Source organism: Cetorhinus maximus, chromosome 31 (assembly GCF_964194155.1).
Source record: "Cetorhinus maximus chromosome 31, sCetMax3.hap1.1, whole genome shotgun sequence".
In the NCBI taxonomy this organism is placed as follows: domain Eukaryota; kingdom Metazoa; phylum Chordata; class Chondrichthyes; order Lamniformes; family Cetorhinidae; genus Cetorhinus; species Cetorhinus maximus.
Window position 1 is genome coordinate 91,609 of NC_135909.1, and position 23,516 is coordinate 115,124.

At 41.3% G+C, this 23,516-nt stretch overlaps 1 protein-coding gene across 3 annotated transcripts in view; it reads left to right on the plus strand.

The window, feature by feature from the left end:
• Positions 1–23,516, plus strand: part of LOC144670180 (ADP-ribose glycohydrolase MACROD1-like) — an 886,999-nt gene that overhangs the window by 13,649 nt on the left and 849,834 nt on the right. For all 3 annotated transcript variants that reach the window (XR_013573837.1, XM_078532655.1, XM_078532656.1), the window contains exon 3: positions 8,417–8,533. Coding sequence is in view for 2 of the 3 variants with exons in the window: in XM_078532655.1 (XP_078388781.1) it covers positions 8,417–8,533 (117 nt within the window). In the remaining variant the exon portion in view is untranslated. The remainder of the gene's footprint in view (positions 1–8,416; positions 8,534–23,516) is intronic.

A 23,516-nucleotide genomic window follows, 5' to 3' on the forward strand; every position in this document is an offset into this window, starting at 1 on the left:
CTTCAAGAGGTACACAGAGAGAGCTCTGATCAGCAGCCTGAAGGAAGAAAACGACTCAGTAAAGTCATTGCAGTCCGACATTTTGAGGATCAGCAAATCTTTTTATGCCAGATTATATGACATGAAGCCCACAGGCGGCACAGTCTCCCAGTCCTCCCCGTCCTCTATCATGGAGGCCTTAGACGACTGTTCACAGGAGAGTCTGGACAAACCGCTAATTCCTGACGAACTGACTAAGTCCCTTGAGTCGTTCGAGAAGAGTAAAACTCCTGGAAGCAGCGACTTACCGGCTGAGTTTTATTCGGCTCTGTGGGACTGGATCGGCCCAGACCTGCTGGAAGTGTACAAGAGTATGCTCCTGTCCAGCAGCATGTCAGAATCCATGAGGAAAGGTATCATCACCCTCATCTACAAGCGGAAGTGGGAAAAGGAGGAAATTAGAAATTGGTGACCCATATCACTGTTGAATGTTGACTATAAGATTCCGCCCAACGTCATCGCCAATCAGGTCAGGCCTGCTCTGGAGTTAGTGATCCACCCTGACCAGACCTGCGCTATACCCAGCAGGAAGATCTCTGACAGTCTTGTGCTACTCAGGGATACGATTGCCTATGTGGACACCTGCCTCTTCAGCCTGGACCAGGAGAAGGCCTTTGACAGAGTATCGCACACCTACATGGTGGATGTGCTCCCCAAAATGGGATTTGGGCAGGGAATCCGCACTGGATCCAAATGCTCTACACAAACATAAGCAACGCAGTTTCAATCAATGGGTGGGAATCGGAAAGCTTTCCAATTAAATCTGGAGTCAGGCAGGGCTGCCCTCTCTCCCCTGTCCTGTTTGTGTGTTGCATAGAACCCTTTGCTGAGTCCATCAGGAAGGACTAGGCATAAGAGGAGTGACGATCCCACGCAGTGGAGGCACTCAGGCCAAAGCCTCACTGCACACGGACGATGTCACCGTCTTCTGCTGGGATCTGCTGTTGGTGCGCGGACTGATCAACATCTGCAACCAGTTCGAACTGGACTCGGGAGCCAAGGTAAATCATGGCAAGAATGAGGCCATGTTCTTTGGGAACTGGGCCGACCGATCCTTCATCCCCTTCACCATCAGGTCACACTACCTGAAGATGCTGGGGATATGGTTTGGAGGGACCAGGGCATGTGTTAGGAACTGGAAGGAGCGAGTGGCTATGTGAAAAGAAAACTGAGCGTGTGTGAGTGATGCTCCCTCTCCATTGCGGGTAAGAACCTGGTCATCAGGTGTAAGGTACTCTTGGTGTTGCTGTACGTGATGCAGGTCTGGCCCATTTCCCCTGCACTGTGGCAATCACCTGAGCCATCTTTTGCTTTATGTGGAGGTCTAAAATGGATCATGTTCGCAGTGACACGATGTACAAACCTCAAGATAAAGGAGGAAAAAACGTGCCCAACATTGCCCTCATCCTGATGGCCACCTTTGTGTGTGGTTGTATCAAGCTGTGCATAGACCCTCGGTACACAAACACCAAGTATCACTACTTGCTGAGGTTCTACCTGTTTCTGGTGTTGCGAACGATGGGTCTGGTCAAGCTGCCGCGGAACGCTCCAAGTAGTTGGACCGTGCCATACCACCTGTCCCTCGTGGAAAAACTTTTGCAGACCTTTGACCACAAGTCCATCAGGCAATGGTCGGCACGTAACGTCCTAGAGGCCCTGCAGGAAAAGGAGATGGTGGATCCTATCGGATGGTTCCCCAAGCAGACTGTCAAAGCCATTTGGCAGAATGCCTCATTGCCAGAACTTTCCAACAAGCACCATGACGTGGTTTGGTTGGTGGTGAGAAAGGCCCTCCCCATCAGATCCTTCCTACACACCAGGAGTCTCACCCCCTCCACACGCTGCTCTCATGGTGGCTGTGGTGAGGAAGAGACCGTTGTTCATCTCCTTGTAGATTGTGCCTTTGCAAAGAAGGTCTGGAGAGAAATGCAGTGGTTTTTGTCAAGGTTCATCCTGAGCAGTTCTGTGACACAGGACTCTGTACTCTATGGGCTGTTCCCAGGGGGACACACTGAGACGAACATCAACTGCAGCTGGAGGATCATCAACTTGGTGAAAGACGCTCTTTGGTCTGCCTGAAACGTGTTGGTCTTCCAGTGCAAAGAGTTGTCCCCGACCAAGTGTTGCGACTGGCACTTTCCAAGGTCCAGGACTATGTGCTGAGGGATGCACTAAAGTTTGGGGCAGCTGCCGCAAAGGCGCAATGGGGAAAAATTGCTGTCTAAGACTTTTCTGCCATAGTGCCCTGAGGAGCTGAGAATTGTATAGACCCCTTGGGCTGTATGACTCACATTGAATATATGCAGTGAAAACTACATGTATCAGAATTGTATTGAAACACCTCAGAGTGCAACATGATCTATTTTGATAACTTGAATACCATTGCACTGCCTGACTGACTATAATGACCATGTTGAAATGTCTGTAATGTTCATTGATTGTATTGAAGCACCTCATGATCTATGTGGAAAACTGAAATATTATTGCACTTTTTGTGATGGCCATTTTGAAATGTTTGTAATGTTCTTTCAGATATTTTATGAATAAATATATTTTTCAAAAAAAAAGTTCACTCCCTTCCTGTAGTGAAGCTTTCTGCTCATTTGTGCCCATGAGGGGGGACATGATTCAGAACAGAAATTCTGTGGAAAATTGAGCTAGAAGCTGGTGTCTTGCCACTCTAGTGCAATGCATTGGAGATCCACTTTGCTGGATCATCTTTCTTCCCCACTCACTATGTCTTTGTGGTATGAAGGAGCAATGTTCTCTTTTCTACTGTAGGGAAAAGCAAGGTGGAAATCAAAGTAATGCCTTCATCCTGTCCCATTCCCTGAAAGTGGAGCAACTCAGATGGAGTTTTGCTGATTCCTGATGATTTTTATCATCTCTGTCCCACTCCAAAGTACTGATGAATTCTTTTATGTCAATAACTGAACAAAGATGCTTTGTGCATCTTGTGATTACCTTGTGCTAAGGTAATAATTTGCTTCTGAGGACTATGTCAGTACATTTTATCATAGGAAAAGTACAGATTGAAAAATGGCGATTTGGCAAATCAAAGCTGATCCTTCTTGTATCCTAGCTTCAACATACCATCCAGCCTCAATGTTTTCTGCTGTATTACAATACCTGACAAAAGATTCTAACTATTTCTTATTGAGTAAAGACAATCTTCTGATTATCTGTTGTAAATTTAGCCTCCTCTCATTTCCTTTTATGTCCTCTTGTGTTACTGCTTTTGTGCACTTTAAAACCTGAGCTAGTTTACCATATGCATTGATAACATTTAATGTTTAAATATTAAAGACAGCCCTGTAATTACCTTGCCACGACTTTTATTCACAGAGAACACGTGCCTCTTGTATCTGATTTTTAAAACCTATTTTAAAACTGTTCTTTAGATCCAATATTTTACCGATTTCAAGAGGTCAGTACCTTAATGACGTAATCGCTAATATCACCACAGATGTTGCAAAGGGTATCACACAGGAGCAGAGGAAAATGAGACCTGCACCTTCCTGAAGGAACCACCCTCACACCGAATTTATCATGGGTTTAAATGGCTCTTCTACTCTTGTGGTCCCTCCAGCAATTCATTTGGTGATGCTCCAAGTTGGAGAGGAACTAGGCGGGGGCGGAATGGGGTAAATTGGACTCGACCTACCCCAAGACTGCTTAGCTTCCCAACTGGTGATATACCTGAAAAGAGATCATGGTGCCTGCCTGCAGAAGTAGAGAGGAAATTGGATGAAGTTGTTCACAAGCCTCTTTATGGTTGGTCTAAGAGGACATTGATGGAGGTCCGGATGCTGGCTACCAGCCAATCCTTCCAACTCACTTGCAGAAACTCTGGTGGAAAATTGGACGCGTTAGGCTGTTTCAAAAACAAATGCATAACTGTGGGGCTAATTGTAAATCCTGCTGGCCAAAAGAAGCCGTGTTTGATAAGTAGCTTAATATATTTAACCCAAATTGGTCCAGTAATCTGACATGATTGCAACACAACGGGAATTAATGAAGATTGGTTAGAAATAGTTGAGTAGGCTAAAAGAAAGAAAAGCTGTGGTTGAGGAAGATTGAAGAACAATTCTCATTATTCTCAAACACACACAGACACACCTGATGATTCTAACCCAATCAGCTGCCTAAAATTTTGTATGGAAGGTACTGCTATTGAGCAGTTTCGCAGCTTCGGTAGCAGAGACCTCTGGTTTGCTGGGCCAAGCACAATTGGGATACATCCAGATCACCAAGGTGTGATGATGGCTGGCTGCAGACGGTTTAAGAACAGACAGAGAAACATGAGTGAAAGATTTATTTTCAAAAAATATATTTTATTCATGTGTATAGCTACATTACATAACAGTCAAATTTAACATTACATAAAATGCAAAACAGATCAGTTTCTTTCCACACACTCTGAGGTGCCTCACTACACTTAGAATTATAGGTTAAATCTGCAGTATTCATTTCATATTAAACATGCAACCCACAAGGTTTTACACAGTTTTCAGCCCCTTGGTGCTCCATGGCAGGAGCACCATAGACTGTGGCATTTCCAACTGCGCCTTTGCGGTGGCTTCCCTGAGCTTTAGTGCCTCCCTCAGCATGTTGTCCTGGACCTTGGAACATGCAGTCTGCAACAGTCTGGGACACGGACAACTCTTTGCACTAGAAAACCAGCAAGCTCTAGACCAAGTCCATGTGGTGTCGGTACACTCACAGTTCTGTAAGGGAGGAAAAAAAAATAATTCTGCTCTCAACTGAACATAAGCTATGACTTTATTTGAATTTATATATTAACTTGCTTGTTGGAATAGATGATTAAAATTATTCATTCTTGGGCTGTGGGTGACTCTAACAAGACAGTATGAATTGTCTATAGTCAGGTGTCATGAAGACATTGGGCTGAATTTTGCCGTTGGCGAGCAGGAGGCGGGGCCCGCTTGCCAACGCACAAAATGTCGCGGGATGATGTCGGGGGGAACCCCCAATGTCATCCCACCCCATTTAAATCTTCAGGAAGCTGGGCCTGCAGCAAAATCAGCTGCGGGCCCGCCGACCTGTCAATGGCCAATTGAGGCCATTGACAGGATCATTAAAACAATTAAAGGACCTGCCCGTCCAACCTTAAGGTTGGCGGGCAGGCCAGGAGCCCCTGAATAGAAAAAACATGAAACCTCATCCACTGGCGGAATGAGGTTTCATGTAGGGATTTAAAAAGTTAATAAAGTTTTAATGAAATTTATTAACATGTCCCATCTCGTGTGACATCGTGCTTTTGTTTTATGACAATCCAACAGTTTTCATGATTTTTCTTTTCCCCTGGTGCAAGCCTACATTCCAGCTTCACTGAATTCAGTTTGACAATTTTGCAGTGGTGGGATTTGAAGCCACAATCTCTTGGTTATCACTAAACTAGCGGATGTAACTCTCCTGTCACTCTTCACTCTCCTACTAATGCAGTTGCTCTGGAACTCTTTGAATAGGCTGATTCATTCAAGCACAGAGTAGAAATTAATATGGCATTTATAATGTTTTATGCATGTATTTAACAAGGTAATGAGAGATCACATATGAGGAAATAGAACATTTTATTCGATTGCTTTTGTTGAACCATGATGTTCCGTACAAGTATCATTTATGTGTGAAGTGGCTTTTAAAAATCATCTCAACACTTCAAACTGATCAGCAGTATGGTGTACTCATCAGTGCTGTCAAGGAGCAGAGGTGTGCTGAGAATATGCACTGACAATATGATAGTCTATTGTTTACATTGATTTTAATTCCACTGGTTCAAATCTTCAACCTCTTTTCCAATCATTTATTCACTGCTCTCACATTGTTTGTTCTGGGGATTGTAAAAATTATAATAACTGCTCTTGGATTGAGATTAGCTTCACCACTCTGTCTCCTAATAACACTTTTGCTCCAGAGCATGAGGGGAAAAGTAAACTCCATGCAGGAGGCAATACTGTTACAAGTTAGCATGGATCAGAGTAAAATTAAATTAATTGCACATTTTTTAATATCACTTTTTAAACTACTCATAATTAAACTCAGGCACCAGCTTTACCACTTATACAACTTTAATTTTACTTGGTAATAAAGGTAGGATTTTACACAAATACTTGTAAATAGATTTAGAATTTTATTAAACCACTTAATGGAATGCAAAATGGACACCATCTTTACCACTTACCGACTTATTTGTATCACTTGGTAATAATCGAGAGGTATTCGCAGTTTAAGAAGTGTCACATAAATGCAAAGACATTAATAATTTGGTCAAATTACTTATGGAAGGCTTAACAGAAGCTATTAGAGAGTTGGTCTAATGTGAAGTTTTATTTAATGATCTCACCAAAGAGGTTTCAAAGTTCAAGAGTTTTTTCTAAAAATTAAATGCCCCTTCAGCAATTAAAGCTCTTTGCTGCGGTAAACCCACAAACTCGGCATAGTTTCATTTGAAAATGGCAGTGTTTTTGATTTCGGGGGAGCAGAGCTTTTATATGGGTAGCACAATAGGTTGGTATTCTAGTGCACCAAGTCACAAGTAGTAGATTGGATGTATTGGCCCAGGGACAGTTTTTCATGTCTTTGCACTTGTTTGACATCAAAGTAAAATGAATTTCAATATCAGATTTAGATGCAGCATGTAAATTGTAAGTGGTAGGGGTGTGCTGACCAGAGGTCAACTGCATTTGTTTTCTTCACTGATTGTCCTGTAAACTTACTTGTAACTTGGCTCACTTGTGAGTTATCTGGTCAGCTAAACTTTTAAAGACATTTTATGAATGGTTGCAACTTTTTGACACTGCAAGGATAGCTTAGTGAAATGTTGATCAGAGGTAGTCAGTTTAAAAAAAATGCATTAAATATTTTTTGAAAAAGATTCCCTGCTAGCTTAGCTAATTGAAGCTGTGAGTATTTGAGCCACACTAGATAAGGAAAGAGCAGGTGCAATTGCTGGCTGATGTGGTTAGCTTCCCTTAGCTGGAACAGAGGTGGGAGCGTAGCTACTTAAGTGGAGTTAGACAGGAAAAAAAATCAGCTGAGGTTCCTAACACTGACCACATGCAGTGAGCCCTGATGCAAAGTACAAACTTGTAGAATGGGGTGGGGTCAGCAGGGGTATCATTTGGTTTACCAGAATTGACAGTGGAATATTTCAGTTACTGCTGTGTAGTGCAGTTCCATGATACGCCAACAGATGTCATCATCTAGCACTGTGAACATCAACTCATTTTGCAATCATTCAACAGAGAGTACCTGGATGTGTTGACTGTAAGGTTAAAGTCAAATTTGACTCCATTTTAAATGTATCATCGGAGAAACCATCTTTCAAAGCCCCGTCCGCCCTTTGGTAAAAAATCTCACGTCAGTATTTGAGGAGGAGCAGGGGAGTCCACTTGATGACTTGGGATAATGTTTATCCCTCAACCAGTGTCGCTAAAACAGATTAGCCCAGAAATTGGATCTAGTGCAACATATGCTGCGTGTGTCTAATGAGGCTGGTGGAGGGCCAAAGAAAATTGGTCCTCTGGCCTCAATTTTATATTATCAGCTAACTATAAACACTGTTCACGGCCTCTGCAGCAGCAGCTCTAGTCCCAGGAAGGAGCAGAGTAATTAAGGAAAGCTTGGGAGAGGGGAGGCATTTGAGAGTGGGGTGAATGGTAGCCAGCAGTTGTCCCTGGATTTAATAAAGTAAGGAAAACAGCTGAAACATAACTTTCTGGTGGCAGCCTCAAGAGGTTCTTTAAGGATTCTCTGGTTTAGCTGCCAAATACTTGAAAACACTGACAGAAACATGCATAGAGCATGAAAATCAAATTTTGCAAAGAGAGCTTTAAACAGGTGTGGGACCACTCTGCATATGGAGAGGCCCTAACTCATCTTTCAGGTGTGCGTCATGGTTGTTCATGGAGGAGCTGTTACCAATATGGCAGGTGGCTCACTTCCGATGTGGAATGAGCACAGGCACAACACCTGCCATGTTGGACCTGTTATACACCTGTAAGACTGATGCAGCATGATTCCATTGTCTGGCCATTTATCTCATTGCTGATTGTGGGAGCTTGCTGTATGCAAACTGGCTTTGTAATGTTTTGGGACACGCTGAATGCATGAAGTTCAAAAGTAAAGTTTTCTTTCTTCTCGTAAGACAATTCAAATTTTCATACAGGTACCGTTTGGCTATTTTGTTAGAAGGTGTAGGTTGCTAATTTTCTATTAAGCTGTTCTGATAGAGAGTGGCGCCTGTGTCCACTGTTTGTACCTAGAGTCTTTTACTCAAAAATCAGTTCTGATATAGCTTTGTGATGGTTGTTCTGTAATGCAATTATTTAATTTTGTCTACTATTTATTTTTGCAGAAGAGAAGTTTAAACAACCGTTAACTCACTATGAGAAGGACGACGTTATGAATCAAAAGCTTTCACTCTTGCAGGAGGACATCACCAAGCTGGAAATTGATGCAATCGTCAATGCAGGTTGGTACATTGGTACATGACATGCGGGCAAATGTAATCAATACTGTACCACAACTGGATTCAATCCTGACCCATCCAATCGATGGTGCAATCCACAGTCCTACAAAAGCACCCACCTGGTTAAAGGCAGAAAGAAAGGAGGGAAAAACCTTTCCCAATTTCAGGAAAACATTGGTAACTTGCTGTCATCCTAGACTTGGCACTTAGTCTCTGGCAGTCTGGACCTCAAAGTTAAGGCAATTCACTCCTTTTTTCACTTATGTTTCTTCGAGCTGTTTGTGCCGTGTTCTTAGTTTTGTGGGAAGGATCATTTTTAATGCTGTGTTTCATTGTTGGATTATAATATTTCCGAAACCACCACACCATGACCTGTTAGCATCATCAACTTGAGTTAGATGCCAAATTAATGGGAGTATAGATTTCAACATTATATTTGGCCAACAAAAACTATATTTATGAATCTGTTTGATGTGTGGAGAGGAAAGTTTCCCCAGCCTAAAATAACCAAACGATTTACAGAAGAATGTCGGTGCTCATGATTCATGACAGTCTCTGCTAACAAACAATTTACCCCTCCAGCTGAAGAGGAAATAATTAGAATCAGCCAAGACGGATTTCAGAAAAGAAGACTGTGCTCAAAACCTGAATCGTTGGACAAAAGGATTTCTTGCAGAGGTGACAGATATGATGGATGTAGTGTACCTGGACTTTTGGAAAGCCTTTGATACCACACAGCAGAACAATGGAGAAAGGGTTGAATGAATCAAAGGGTTTGAAATGAGGGGGAGAGTAGTAAATTGGATTAAAAATGGAGAGTAGAAGATAAGGACAATTTCTCAGAGCTGTTGGAAGTGTGCAGTGGTGTCCTACAGGCTTTGGTTTGTGACCTCCTCCATTGACTGTGTATGTAGGGCTAGAGGCAGCGCTGCACAAATTTACACACAATAGTAAAATAGAAGGCATGGCAAATAATTCTGAGGATGAAAGGAAGCTACAAGAATGGAATGGACGAAGAAGTGGAAGATGGAATTTAATATCAGTAAATATGAGGTGGTTAAACAGGGGGAAAAGCTGGGTGATTATACCGGGAGAAAGTTAGGTGATGTGGAACAGTGGAGGGATTTGGGGTTTCCGGTTCACGAGACCTTACAAGCAGCAGCACGAGTAGATAAGGCTATAAGATGCTCGGGGTATAAAGGGTTTATGGTGAGAGGCATTGGATATATATATTGTCATGAAACTCGAATACGTACCTCAGAGGTCGGAAACTCCAGCTCCAGTGGGCCTCGGGCCTTCTGCACATGCGCCGGCCGAGAAATAGCTGCACATGCGCAGTTCGTGTCCCGTACTGTCTTTAGGCAGGAGCTGGCCTGCGAACCTACACAAAAGCAAAAAAGCAAACAAGAGAAACGGCGCGAAACTGCAGGCCAGGTGACCTGAACCGGACCGCCATTCTAGAGAAGGTGTGCCGAGGAGCAGAACACAGGAGGGGGATAGGGAAAGGTCTCAGAAGAAAGTCCCAAGCAGGGCCAAAGACAGGGATCAGAAAGAGGTCCGGGAAGTCAAGATAAAAGAAAGGAACTAAACAATCGGCTCCGAGTTAAAGAGAGAGCCACAAGGATTAGACTTGAAGCAAAGTGGGCTCGACAGAAGCCCTGAAGGTTGGTGACTCCTTACTGCGGGCCTTTTGGAGCAGTGGTGTTTTGCTTGGCACAGCCGAAGATCTGAAATTGTGCTTGGAAGGTGAAGCTTGAGTGTACTATGAGATTCAGGGGAAAGGATTCTTAGAAGGCAAGATTGAAACCCTGGAGGTGGATCCTTGTGGAAGCCATCGGAGTGGGAGTGACGTTTGAAGAGAATTCTAAGGCGAGATCTTTAAATGTGGAGATTGAAATCCCTTGTGAGAAAGACAAAGTTTCAGTGAGACTGGTTGGCTCACAGTGTGACAGATGTCTGGGTGGGTTGTTGAGAAATCCGTGGAATCTGCTTTTTCGCATCTGTCATTACGTTGTGTGTCTGACCACAGTTGACCTATAAATTCACATGTATCTCAGACTTACCTGTAACATTAGAGTATAAGATAGATATTGTAAATTATTTTATCTTTCTGAATTTGTTTAGGTCTGTAAAGATATTGCTGGGGTAAAAAGAATAGTGTGAGTTTAAATCATTTTCTTGTGATGGTATTGAGATCTTTCCAACCTTTTTGTCTGGTGTAATATTGTTCATTTTTCTTGTTTAATAAGTGCTTTATTCTTTGTGTTAGAAGTTTACCAGCAGACTCCTGTGAATTTGTTCAGTAGTTTTTCTCCGCTGTTTCTAAAAAAAACAAAAGTTAGGATTTAACAAGCCAGGTTTCACTCTGGGATCTTATTTGTCCAGTATTACCAAGCTGGGATCGTAACTATATATATACATTTTTTAAAAAGATGTCATGGTGAATCTATGTAAAAACCTTAGTAAGACAAGATTTGGGGTACTGTTTGCAGTTTAGGCTCCACACTGTAGGAAGGATGTTGAGGTAACATAGAGTGTATAGTGCAGATTCCCAAGAATGCTGCCGAGTACAGCATGTGGAAACACATAGAAAGATTTTGAAAAATTGGGACTGATTTTGTTTGGAGAATTGAAATTATGGGGTGATTTTAATAGAGATGTTTTAAATTATGAAAGGATGGGGCATAATTGGTAGAAGTATTCACATGATTGAAGTCTAGAATGGGGGTCATAGCTATAAGGTTAAATGTATTTTTTTATGAATAGGGGACAGGGGCAACCTTACTACACAGAGCTGTGAGGCTTTGGATTGCAGCATCAGAGTTAGCAACTGAGGCAGAGACCATGTCAACTGTTAGAAGTAGGTTAGAAAGAAAGGTGGTTGAAGTAAAGCGGATTTGGGAACAGAGAGGGCACAAGGGATTAGAACTACTGCTCCGGTGGAGGATTAGCACCAACTGAATTATATTGTAATATCTGTGTAATTCTTTGTAACTGGAATTGTCTTCTTAGGTGCTTGTCAAGTTGCTTTTAAAGGACTGAAAGAACTTCATATGCACCTACTGTTGGCACTTCATTTCAGATGGCGATGATTGGTATCTAAGCTAATTCTTTTTCATACACATGACTGCTACTCCTACCATTCCTATCCATTTCAAATAATCTGTCTAACTCGAGTGTATCCAATCCCCAAATCGTTTTTAAAAATTCAATCTCATTCCCCCAAAGCTGGATTTTAATTGGAAAGCAAACACCTGTCTGGTACCTTGGACAGCTCTGATCAAATTTGTTCTGGAGCACTGTGTTAACAATCCATTCACATTAGGGGCACAGTCAAGCTAGAAGGGTGATATCTGCATTGCATAACACTCTGTGCATTAAAATATCTGGATAATAGTTTAACTTCTGGGATGGTGATGGTAATGCGGCTTTGCCAGCCATGCAGTTTTGTAGCAGGCAGTCTGATTTTTCTGATCAACCCTTTCTGGAACTTCTAAAATGTGGACCAGTTACAAAGTCTGATCTTTAAAATAAATATAAATTTTTCCATGAAATCTGTGTCTCTCAATACAGAGGCATGAATGAGTGATTATGATTTTCACTAAGTTCTTATCACCTGCAAAGAAAATATGTTTTAAATGGTTTTCAACCCTATATCGCACAAGAGAGTTCAAACTGCTGCTGCCCTCCACCATGTTAGATGTAAAGTGTCATTTGCCACCTTTGAGATTTTGACACCATGGGCAAGTGGGTGGCAGGGTGGGTGGGGAGGAGTGATGTGCTCACTAGATGTGGTGTGAACAGAGGTCCTCACCAGCCCTGCATAATTCTCCTTGCCCGAAAGAATTTCTCATGATGTTTAGCAATCTGATGCAATGTATCCCTCTACTGCACTATTGTCATCTTGATCACAGCATTAGCCTCTGTTCCTTTTAACGCCAAAATGTCTTAAAAAGTTTCATATCTGTGTTTATCAGCTGTAGTGCAGTTGGTAGTGCACTCACCTCTGTGTCGTAAGGTTTCAGGTTCAAGTCCCACTCCAGGGCTGGAGCACAAAGATCAAAATTGATGTGCTAGTGAGCAGTGAGGGAGTGCCACACTGTTGGAGATTCCATTTTTTGGATGAGATGTTAAAACCAAACCAGGCCCTATCTGCCTGCTTGGATGAATATGAAAGATTCCACTACACTTATAAGAAGAGCAGGGGAGTTCTCCCCGGTGTCTTTGGACCAATATTTATCTCTCAATCCACGTCATTAAAACAGATGATTTGGTCATTATCACATTGCTGCTTGTGGGAGCTTACTGTGCACAACTTGGCTGCCGCAGTTCCTACATTACAAGTGACTACACTTCATAAGTGCTTTAATTGACTGCAAACCGCTTTGACACGTCTGGTGGTTGTGAAAAACCCAAGCCTTTCTTTTGCTTTTGCATTCTCACAAAGCCTCCCTCACACTTGCATCCCACATGCTGTATATCCTATGTAATCCTAATGTAATCTGCTGTACACCTTGTAACAACGGCAGCTGGTGGAATTTAAATTCAATAAATAAGTTGGGAATATAAGGAAAAGCTGGTCTCAGCAATAGTGACCATGAAGTTATCATCGATTGTTATAAAAACCCATCTGGTTCACTAATGTCCTTACACGGTCTGGCCTACATGTGACTCCAGACCCACAGAAATGTGGTTGACTCTTAACTGCCCTCTGAAATGGCCTAGCAAGCCATTCAGCTCAAGGTCAATTAGGGATGGGCAACAAATGCTGGTATTGCCAGTGACACCCACACCCCGTGAAAGAATTTTTAAAAAGTGATCTCTTGGTCCTAGAGCAGCAATTTTAGCAATTGAGAGTCAATAGGTAATGTCACTATACAAAATTTCAAATTGAAACAATTAATTAAAACTCTGATATAAAATCACTATAAAATAATAAATGTAATACAATTTAACACATCCTTCCAAATTAAATTTAAAAAAATATATATTTAGTTTTCAGTTCTCAAGGACTGGTTCATTTTTAATTCTGATCTTGTTTTAAGATTAAGGAGCAGAAAATTGCAATTTATTTTCAGGAGGTTAGCTCTGCATGTAGATGAAGGGTTATGATCTCTTGCCTCTGAGCTTCCCTTTGTCACCTGTTACTTGAAGGTTTTCACTGGCTATGTTTGCTGGAGAAAGATCGCAAAATCACAATTACTGAATTACTGGTTACCCTGAGTCATGAACTCTAAATAATTAAGCAGGTTTGGAAGATCACATCTGTCTCTTTAAGCTCAACTCCAATCCTCCAAAAAATATATTTTACTTTGAAGAAGTCTAGAATTTTTAAAAAATCTGAGCTGCAAGATTGTGTGAAATTTGTGGACTTAATAGATTTCTTCAAATAATGTGTCTGTTATATATCAAATGAATTCAGATTAATACCTTGAAACTTGTCCATTAAGTATAAAGCACTTTTTAAAAAATTAACGAATAGAACATTTTCAGTTCAGGCTATGTGCTGTAGTTCATTAGTTGTGACCTCAGATGAACTGATAGTTAATAAGTTATATTTGTCATTCAGTCTGCTCACCTTTTTCCACACCTATTCCTACTTTCCTGAAGCCACTGACTCCTGCAGATGCATAGCTTGCTGGACATAGCTCTCTGTTCCCATAACTCAAGACGCTATTCTTCACGTGTGAATTTAGCTGGTAAGGCTATTTGACAATTGGGGGCATTGCAACTGAACTCAACTGCATTTATGTGTGTGCATATCTGAGCAGGTGCCACAGAATAGCAATGGGAATCCTGGCTATTTTTTTTCCCTGTCCTTGGCTGACAGTCAGGTGAATTGTGGCACCACCTCTACCACCCAAGCTGTGATCAGCATTGATTTAATTCAAGATGGTGGTAGGTATGTGATAACTGGCCTGAGTGTCCCCGGGTTAGGAAAGGGAAAATTCAGGCATGGTCCCCAATCCTGAAGGCTATATGGAGGCCTTCTTCCCCAAACTGAGGCACTGAGATCAATCAGGTCAGCAGCACGGACCAGAGGTTGAACTTTCGACCTTCCACATCGACATTACTGCTGAACAGTTGAGAACTTAGCCACCATTTTTAAAAATCATCTGTAAATTGCAGATTGTAGATTGAAAATCAAAGGCCTATTTAAGTTAATCACAATGGTTCTGAAAAGAACTGTGGAAACAAGGCGATCCCTTCATTCGAAAGGGAAAGCAACAAGAACATGAGATGGGTGAGGAAGATAATGGAGAGAACAGACCCTGAAATGGACCGTGAATGGGATAGAAATGCAGAAGGCATGCTGTAACAGGGTGAAAGGATACCTTGAGGAGAGGAGAAAGGCAGAGTGCATGCTGGATCATATAAGTTGGGAAAAGGTGAAAAACCACAAATGCAGGAAAACTGTGCTCAAAACATCAAAGGCTGCAAATGGAAAGCATTTCAATCTGTCCACAACTGGTTTCCATCTGAAACATTGATATCTCTCTCTCTCTCTTTCAGGAACTGGCTGACTTATTCATTCCAAAACCTCCTGTTGGATAAGTTTGAAACTGATAAATAGAGTTGAAATACATGTGTATTTCCATGGAATTAATAGAATTGAAATACATGAGTGTTTCTGTGGAATTCTGCTCACCTCACCAGAAATAATATCATAATTGCAATTGGCACTGTCACTGAAAAGAGAAATTGAGAGCAGTAATGAATACAAATGACAGTATTTCATTAATTTTACTATCACTCACAGCATTCATCATTGTTTTCCTCAACCCAACACCATTTGTCAGATTTGGAATCTCACTTCTCTCTCGGCTGTACCAAATTATTATTCCGGGCTGAATATTGAATTCAACAACTTTAGATCTTAAACTCCCCCTCCCCCCATCCCCACCCCGTTTCTCTCCCCCCCTTTTTTTTTCAATAATTTATATAGATTCTTCTTTCCCTACCTATTTCCATTATTTTTAAATCTAAAACTAAAACCTTGTTAGTCTGTCCACCCCACCCCAACTAGAGCTGTACTTTGAATATCCTGTCTTCCATTCTTAATTAGCACTTTTCTTAGACAAATATCACCACCTTCAACACCTCTTTGACCCTTTTGTCTGTGACATCTTTTGATTATCTGTTCCTATCACTGCTTATCTCCACAGTCACCACACCCTCAACGTCTCTCTTTCCACACCCCCCCCCCCCCCCCCCCCCCCCACCTTAAACCAGTTTATATTTCTCCCTTCTCCTAACTATGCTTCAGTTCTGCCGAAGGGCCATGAAGGCTCGAAACGTTAACTGATTTCTTCTCCGCCGATGCTGCCAGACCTGCTGAGTTTTTCCAGGTAATTCTGTTTTTGTTCCAAATTATTACTGTTTGTCGAGGCTGCAGATTTTCTGAGAGGGGGTAACTCAATCATTTTTTTATCATCCTTTTTAATTGTGAGGATGACATTTTTTTCTCTCTCAGATGCATGGGCAAGAGACTGATCGGGGCTCCTCCTACAGTGTTCGAGGACTGGTCACATGGAGGTCCACAGAAACATCGCTTGGGATGATTATGCCTTGAATTTTATAGGGAAGCACCAAGTCTCTCCTAGGCACTTCAACTGAGGCATTCTGTAGTGCTCTAGAATCCGCACAACTCCGGGCTGCTAACTAATTAATTTGAAATGAAACTTTAATTTAAAAACCTACCTGACTGTGAAAAGCAAATAATGACCAGATGAACCTGCTTTCCGTTTCCAGCATTATAATTTTTATTTCATATTTTCAGCATTTACGAGATTCTCCTTATTCCAGTTCTGCTGGATATTGCCCAGCATCCTTTACACATTTCTGTCCTCTGAATACCCTTTCTCACAAACCATTTTTCCAGTTTGCCTTCTATGTTTCTGCCCATGGAACTAGGCCGTTTAGCAGGGAAATCATGAAGCACTTTTTTACCAACAAATGGTAGCAGAAATCTCTTCCCAAGTGGGGATATGAATCAAAGGCAGGTAAATAGAATTGAGGTATAGATCAATCGTGTTCTAATAAAACGGTGCACTGGGTTTGAAGGGTGAAATGGCTTCTTCCTGTTCCTATCTCATTTGCAGTCACTTTAGTTTTCGATTTCCTTTATCCTTTGCATCCATCTCATCTTGTTGCTTCCTCATTCGAATTTACCATGCTTTCATATCTTCCAAAATAAATTTGTACATTAGTTTCAATATACCATGCATTCCCTAATTTTATTATTTAATCTAAACTATGCTCGACAGAACAGTTTACTGTTCCGAACTTAATCTCTGGTTATACCAAAAATCTTTCTTTGCTTTCTGTTCTGTTTATTACTATCTCAGGCATCAATTCACTTTTGTTCAGCCTTCCTGTGCTTCTCATTTGGCTTCTATCTTGAAACCTTTTTTGCTTTATTTTGAATGCATTAATTTCAGAAATGTTTTGAATATTGTTACAAATTGTGGAAATACTGCCAAATGCCTGCTGATGGTGCTGTTGAGCTGGCAAAAAAAAAAAAATCTGTTTTCCTTAGCTGGCTCTGTATTACCCTTTCCAAATTCTAAATCATCTTGTTCTCGAGACCAGTGATTTTAGATGCACAAAATGTCAAGACACAAAATGTATCAAGGTCTGCTATAAATCATCAACTGTGCAAATGTAGAGTAAGGTGGTTGCATTGTAATTGACATCCAAAGTCCCTCTCCATTTGGGAAAATTAAAGGCCGGTTCAAAAAAATGGATTCTTTCACGAGCGTTTCATTTTTATTAACCTGATTTAAGTATTCTTTGCACAGTAGCCCAGATCAGTTACTCTGTAAGCAGAGCAACTCTGTAACAGCCCAAAAATACACAGAAAGAATAGAAACTTCTTATGCTCTGTGCAGACAACATACAGGGTGAGCAATGCACATTCCTTTTGTCCTTGTAATAAGTATGTGCGCGTGCACCACACATGCACAAACACACACACACAAACAAATGTGTACACACGCACAAACACACACATAAATGCGTACACACACACACAAATGCGCACGCGCACACATACACACACACACATCTTGCCGAAGGCATTTCTGATGGCGGGGAGATGGAGAAGGGAGAAATGCATAATGTGATGTATCAGGATGTGGAATGTAATGATAAAAGCATAAAGGTGTCAGCTGTACCTCAGTTGGTAACACACTCTTGAGTCAGAATGTTGTGAGTTAAAATCCCATTCCAGAGAATTGGGCACAATAGCTAGGCTAATACTTTCAGTATTGTACAGAGGGACTGCTGCCCTGCCAGTAGTTGCCATCCTTCAGATGATGTGTTAAACTGAGGCCCTGTCTACTTTCTAAGGTGAATGTAAAACATCCCATGGCCACTATTTCAAAGAAGAACAAGTGAGTTCTCCCTGGTGTCCTGGCACAAATATTTATTTCTCAATTAACATCTCAAAAACAGATGATCTGCTCATTATCACGTTGCTGTTTGTGGGAGCTTGCTCTATGCAAATTGGCTGCCACATTCCCTACATCACAACAGTGGCTACACTTCAGAAAGTACTTCATTAGCTAGAAAGCGCTTTGGGATGCCCTGAAGTCATGAAAGGTGCTATAAAAATGCAAGTCTTTCTTTATGATAATCGAACTAATACTTCTATGTTGTTACAGGAATAGCTGTTGTTTAAATTGTGAGTATTAGTGATCTCACCATATTGGGATCATTTGTTGAGCAAGAAGGAATTAAATTAACATTGAGAATGGAAAACATGGAAGGAGTTTCTTTAGCTTCAATAATTCGCACGTTAGTAATTTCCTTGTTTGAGTCTCTTATTTAACACTCTTTAACCCCACTATTCCACTATGCCCCCCCACCATCACTATGTTGGTTTAAGGTTACAGTAGAATTACAGTTTTTGGTAATTTTCTTTCAAAATGGATTTCTGTTGGGAATTGGATTAAAGGGATCTTTGTTTTCATCTGCTGCTTTGTGTCTGTGCTCCCAAATTGACTCCCGCGCTGGCTCAGTCCAGATGCTCTTTTTTATATCAAAAACAAAACAAAAACAGAATTACCTGGAAAAACTCAGCAAGTCTGGCAGCATCGGCGGAGAAGAAATCAGTCAACGTTTCGAGCCTCCATGGCCCTTCGGCCATGGAGGCTCGAAACGTTGACTGATTTCTTCTCTGCCGATGCTGCCAGACTTGCTGAGTTTTTCCAGGTAATTCTGTTTTTGTTTTGTTTTGGATTTCCAGCATCCGCAGTAGCTTTTAGCTTTTTGTTTTTAGCTCTTTTTTATATGTTTTGTGCTCATCAAGTTGAGGGATGTTCGTGCTGAAAGTCTGGAAGGAAAATACATAGTTCTTGAAATCCACAGTATCATAGTGTCATAGAATCTTGCAGCTTGGAAGGAGGCTGTTTGGCCCATGTATCTGTGCTAGCTCTTTGAAAGAACTCTTCAGTTAGTCCCACTCCCCTGTTCTTTTGAATCAATTGAATCTGCTTCCACCCACCCTTCCAGGCAATGCTTTACAAATCAGAACAACTCACTGTGTAAAAATGTTTCTCCTTATCTTCCCCTTGATCAACATAGAAAAGTAAGGCCAGTCCGAGGACTTTTTAGTACACTTTCATGATTTTCTTTTTTTATTTCTTGACTACAGATGTATGTCTCAAAAGTTATCATTTCAAAATGATTATTCTATCTCAAAACTCACTTTCTCTCAACTGGCTTGTTTTGCCTGCGGCTGCTAGACTTTATGCTGATGAATATATGTGAGTCTGCTTGGATAGCTTCGGGACTATTTACCATACCTTTTGTCATGTATTTTTTCCATTTGATCTGTTAAGTCTTTTCACTGAATCCCTGAGACCCAATTCTCCTCTCTGCAATATGTCTGTAAATAGGATTTGACATTTGTATTAAGGCTACAATGTGCCAGATGTATGTGTCAAGCTCCCCTGATGGCTCAGCTGTTTAAGGTAGAGTGAGTGGTTTGCGTTATCCAGACTGGGAATGGCCCAGATATGAAAAACGGATTGTGCGGGATTAGCTGATCTCAATTGGGGTGATATCAAGGACATTGCAATTGCCCTCTGCATTACTGGGCTAGTGAGAAATTCATCTAGGTTCCCTGCTTCTGGTCTATTATACTTCAGTGCGTGCTAGAAGCCATGTGAGACCTGATCCTGCAGGTGCACATTGTCTAAACGTAAAAGTGAAAAATGATTGCTCGATGCCAGAAACTGGATCATTCCATGGAGCCCTAACCTAGAACAGAGGGTGAAAATTAACAGGAGGAGGATTTTAAAAAAACACTGAAGGTTATTCTTTATCAGGTTCTTTTAAAATGCTGCGGTACCTTAAGGCCAGTTCCTGTGACAGCACAACCAAGTTCTGCAGATAAAGAGCATGGATTTTGTCGTGGGTTGATCCAATTTCTGAGGACTGTAACAGTGTGGTCTACACGTTTATATCTTAAAGAAATTGTAACAGTGAAGAGTGGCACGAAAATAACACAGAAGCTGCTAACAACCTCCAGGCACCATATAATTACAATTGAGAAATAATAACATGCAGGATACTGAAGTAGTAGCATTTTACAGCAAAAAAACAAGCAAAAAGCTTGTCAATTTTAATAGGTATCCTCTTATTACACCCACAAATTGCGAACACAATTCTCATAAAAGAAGAAACATGTTCATTTAGAGATCACTTTCTTTCCAACCGTAGCCAGAGCATCTCCAACAGTGGCTTCTTTCCCTACCCCCGCAATGTTATAGCTGGAGTTTGGCCAAGAATTGCTACTTGACTCCTTCCTCTTCCTCAGCTACGCACTGTCCCTTGGCAACTTCATCCAAACCTATGAACGAGATGACCTCCTGATCCCCTCCACCCCTGTATCCTCTTTGTTCTGCAGACCGTCCACTTCCACCTTGGTACCATTGCCCACTTTAGCCCTGCCTCAGCCCATCAGTGCTGAAATTATTACCCCTGCCCTTTTTACCTCCAGTCTCGACTATTCCTGTGCTCTCCTTGATGGCCTCCCATCCTCCATACTATAAACTAAGACTCTGCTATCCCCTTCCTGTTCGACACTAAATCCTACTCATTCTTCATTCCATACAGACCTATATTGATATCCTGCCCCCAATGTCTTGAATTTAAAATTCACAGCTCCGTGTTTAAATTCCTTTATGGCCTTGCTTCTCTCTATCTCTACAAACTTCTCCTGCAGCTGTAAAATTCCCCTCGAAATCTCCATTTTCCTGACTTTGGTTCTTGGGCATGGCTCTTCTCTTTGCCTCACAATTGCTGTCTATGTCATCAGCCATCCGGTCCCCATTGTCTGAAACAGCCTCCCTTAATCAACCCACATCTCTGCCATTTAAGAGCCTCCTGAAAACTCACCTCTTCGATAAAGCTATTCAACACACCTCCCAATACCTCGTCCTCTGCCTCAGTGCCCATTTTTGACTGATCATGAAGCACCTTGGAGCCTAATTCCTATAATACAATTGTACTTTTTTAGACCACGATACAAGAAAAAAAATACACTTAATGATATACAGTATATTAAATCACATAAAAGTTGAACATATAGTTCTGTAAGAAATTGAACTAAAAGCTTGCATTTGTATAGCCTTTAACAAAGTAAACAATTTAGAAATTTAGAAACTTAATTTACAAAGATGTCCCATTAGCAGTAGAACAATACTATTGTTCAAACATGGTTACTGTTTTAAGCCCTGCAAAGCAGCAATAGACCAGTATCTGAGAACTGGTCTTTTATAAGCTGTCCAAAGCTTGTGAAGGCCTTTGTTATTTTCCCACTGTTTGCTGTAAATATCAAATGCTGTTTTGAAATATGGACACGCAATTGACAGCCATTTTTTGTTCTTTAATGTGTTTTTAAAAAATATATTTTTTAAGATCGAGTTTGCCAATGTGGGGGAGAAACTCTGTTTGGCAAGTGATACCAAACTGGAGAGCTGGAGAACACTACAGGGGCTGTAGTGTTACCTTGTCTAATTTTACCACTGACGAACACATCAGCTTGAGATGGAAAACACTGAACAAAAGAGGCTTTAAATATCTTTCTCCACAGATGTTGTCTGACCTGCTGAGAATTACCAGTGTTTTCTGTTTATAATTTAGATTTCCAGTATCCGCAGAGAATTGCTTTTGTGTCCGGCTATAAAATCAATAACTATTGCACAGCTTCTTACCTTAACTCATTCTTTCCCGCAACTTCAAAACTATGAACCTCCTTACTTCCCCCAGTCAATTCTTCATCCGGCACTTCATTTCATGTCCAACTTTGCAGAAGACAGTAAAGTTGGAGGCGTAGGAAATAATTTTGAGGACCTAAGAAAACTCCAAGCAGATAATATGATGGTGGAGTGGGCAGAAAAGTAAAAGATGTAATTTAATATCAGTAAATGTGAAGTGGTTTAAAAAATGTGCTATACTTTGAAAGGGAAAAAGCTGGATTATGTGAAGGAGCAGATGAATTTGGTTTTTCTATGGATAAAGCCATAAAAAAGTCAAGATATAGAATATTAAAATCAGGATGTAAAGCTGAATCTGTATAAAACTTCAGTGAAATGAGCATTTTTGGGCTCCATACTGGAGGAAGAAAGAGGAGGTGCGGTGAGGTGAGTGATGGGGATGGGACTGCCAGGAAGAAGAGGAAAGCCTAAGCCCAGATGGAAGGATGCAGTGACAAGAGACCAAAACACAGCAGGATTGGAAGAAGAATGGGTGACTGACAGGAGGAGAGGGAGAAGGGTGTTCAACCAAAATGTGGCCACCCTAAGTAAAATGGGAAAATCTGAAAGAAGAGGAAGACTGTGGGAAGAATGTTAAGATAATAGGAAACACTACAGACTCACTAGGATGCTGCCTAGTCTTGAGGAAGTACAAATATGCATAACTCAGGGTTGTTTCCTTTAGAACAGTGAAGATTATTGGGTGGAAGTGAAGCCAAATAGAACAGAACAGATAGAAACTGACCATTTCCAGCAATCAAGGAATCTACAACGAGGCAGGTGAAACATTTTTTTATGTACACAGGGGTTCTGAGGCTGTGGAATGTTAGTGATTGAAGCAGAGACTGATCTCAACATTTCCTAATAGATTAGTTGAAAAACGCTGGACACACTTGCCTGAAGGATGCTGCAAGCAGCAGCCTGATCTTGCACTCCTATTAGCTGACTGCATTGAAATGATGTCCAATGTCCAATATTGGTGGAGGTGTTGGGCATCACCATTCAGGCACAGGAAATGTTCTCTGCATCCCAAATTTCTCGGCCATAAGATTAAGTGTGTGGAAAAGGAAAATCTGGAATAAATTGTGATGGTAGGGCAAGGCTCATCTTTCATGTATGCTCTGCCCGAAGGCAGGTCCTTAGCTCTTTGTCTGCTGATCCTTCATCCTGAGCCATTTTTCTTTGCAGTTTTCTGTCAGTGCTGGTTTGCCATTGCCTTCCACTCTCAGGCGCAGGGTGAGGAGGCAGGTCTCAAGTCTACCTCGGTTGGAACAGGAATTGAACCTGCGCTGTTGATGCTAATCTTAACCATATGGCTAGTCATCTAAGCTAACTGGCCCCCAGGGCAAAGGAGCAGAGGTTTAAATTAGTAAAAGGCGGTTGGCGGATATCAAGAAATTATTCTTCAAACAAGAAATAGACGCCGAAGTAGAATAGTGGTTGGAAGCCTTGGAATTGTTTAAGAAACTCTTGGATATTGTAACTGGGTGACCTTAGGATTTTTCTACCCGAATGAATTAAGGTGATCCAAAGGGCCCTCCTCATGTGTTATCATCTTGTAATTCACTGTGAACTTTTCCCTAAGTGAAAGAAAGAGAAAGACACAGGGTTTAGAAGGAAAAAGAAGTAGAAACAGAATTGTTTGGCTGAGAGGCAGGCAGGCAAGAGGTTTCTGTTAATGTGGCTCTCATTCCCTCCCTGGCTATGTAAAAGAAAACGAT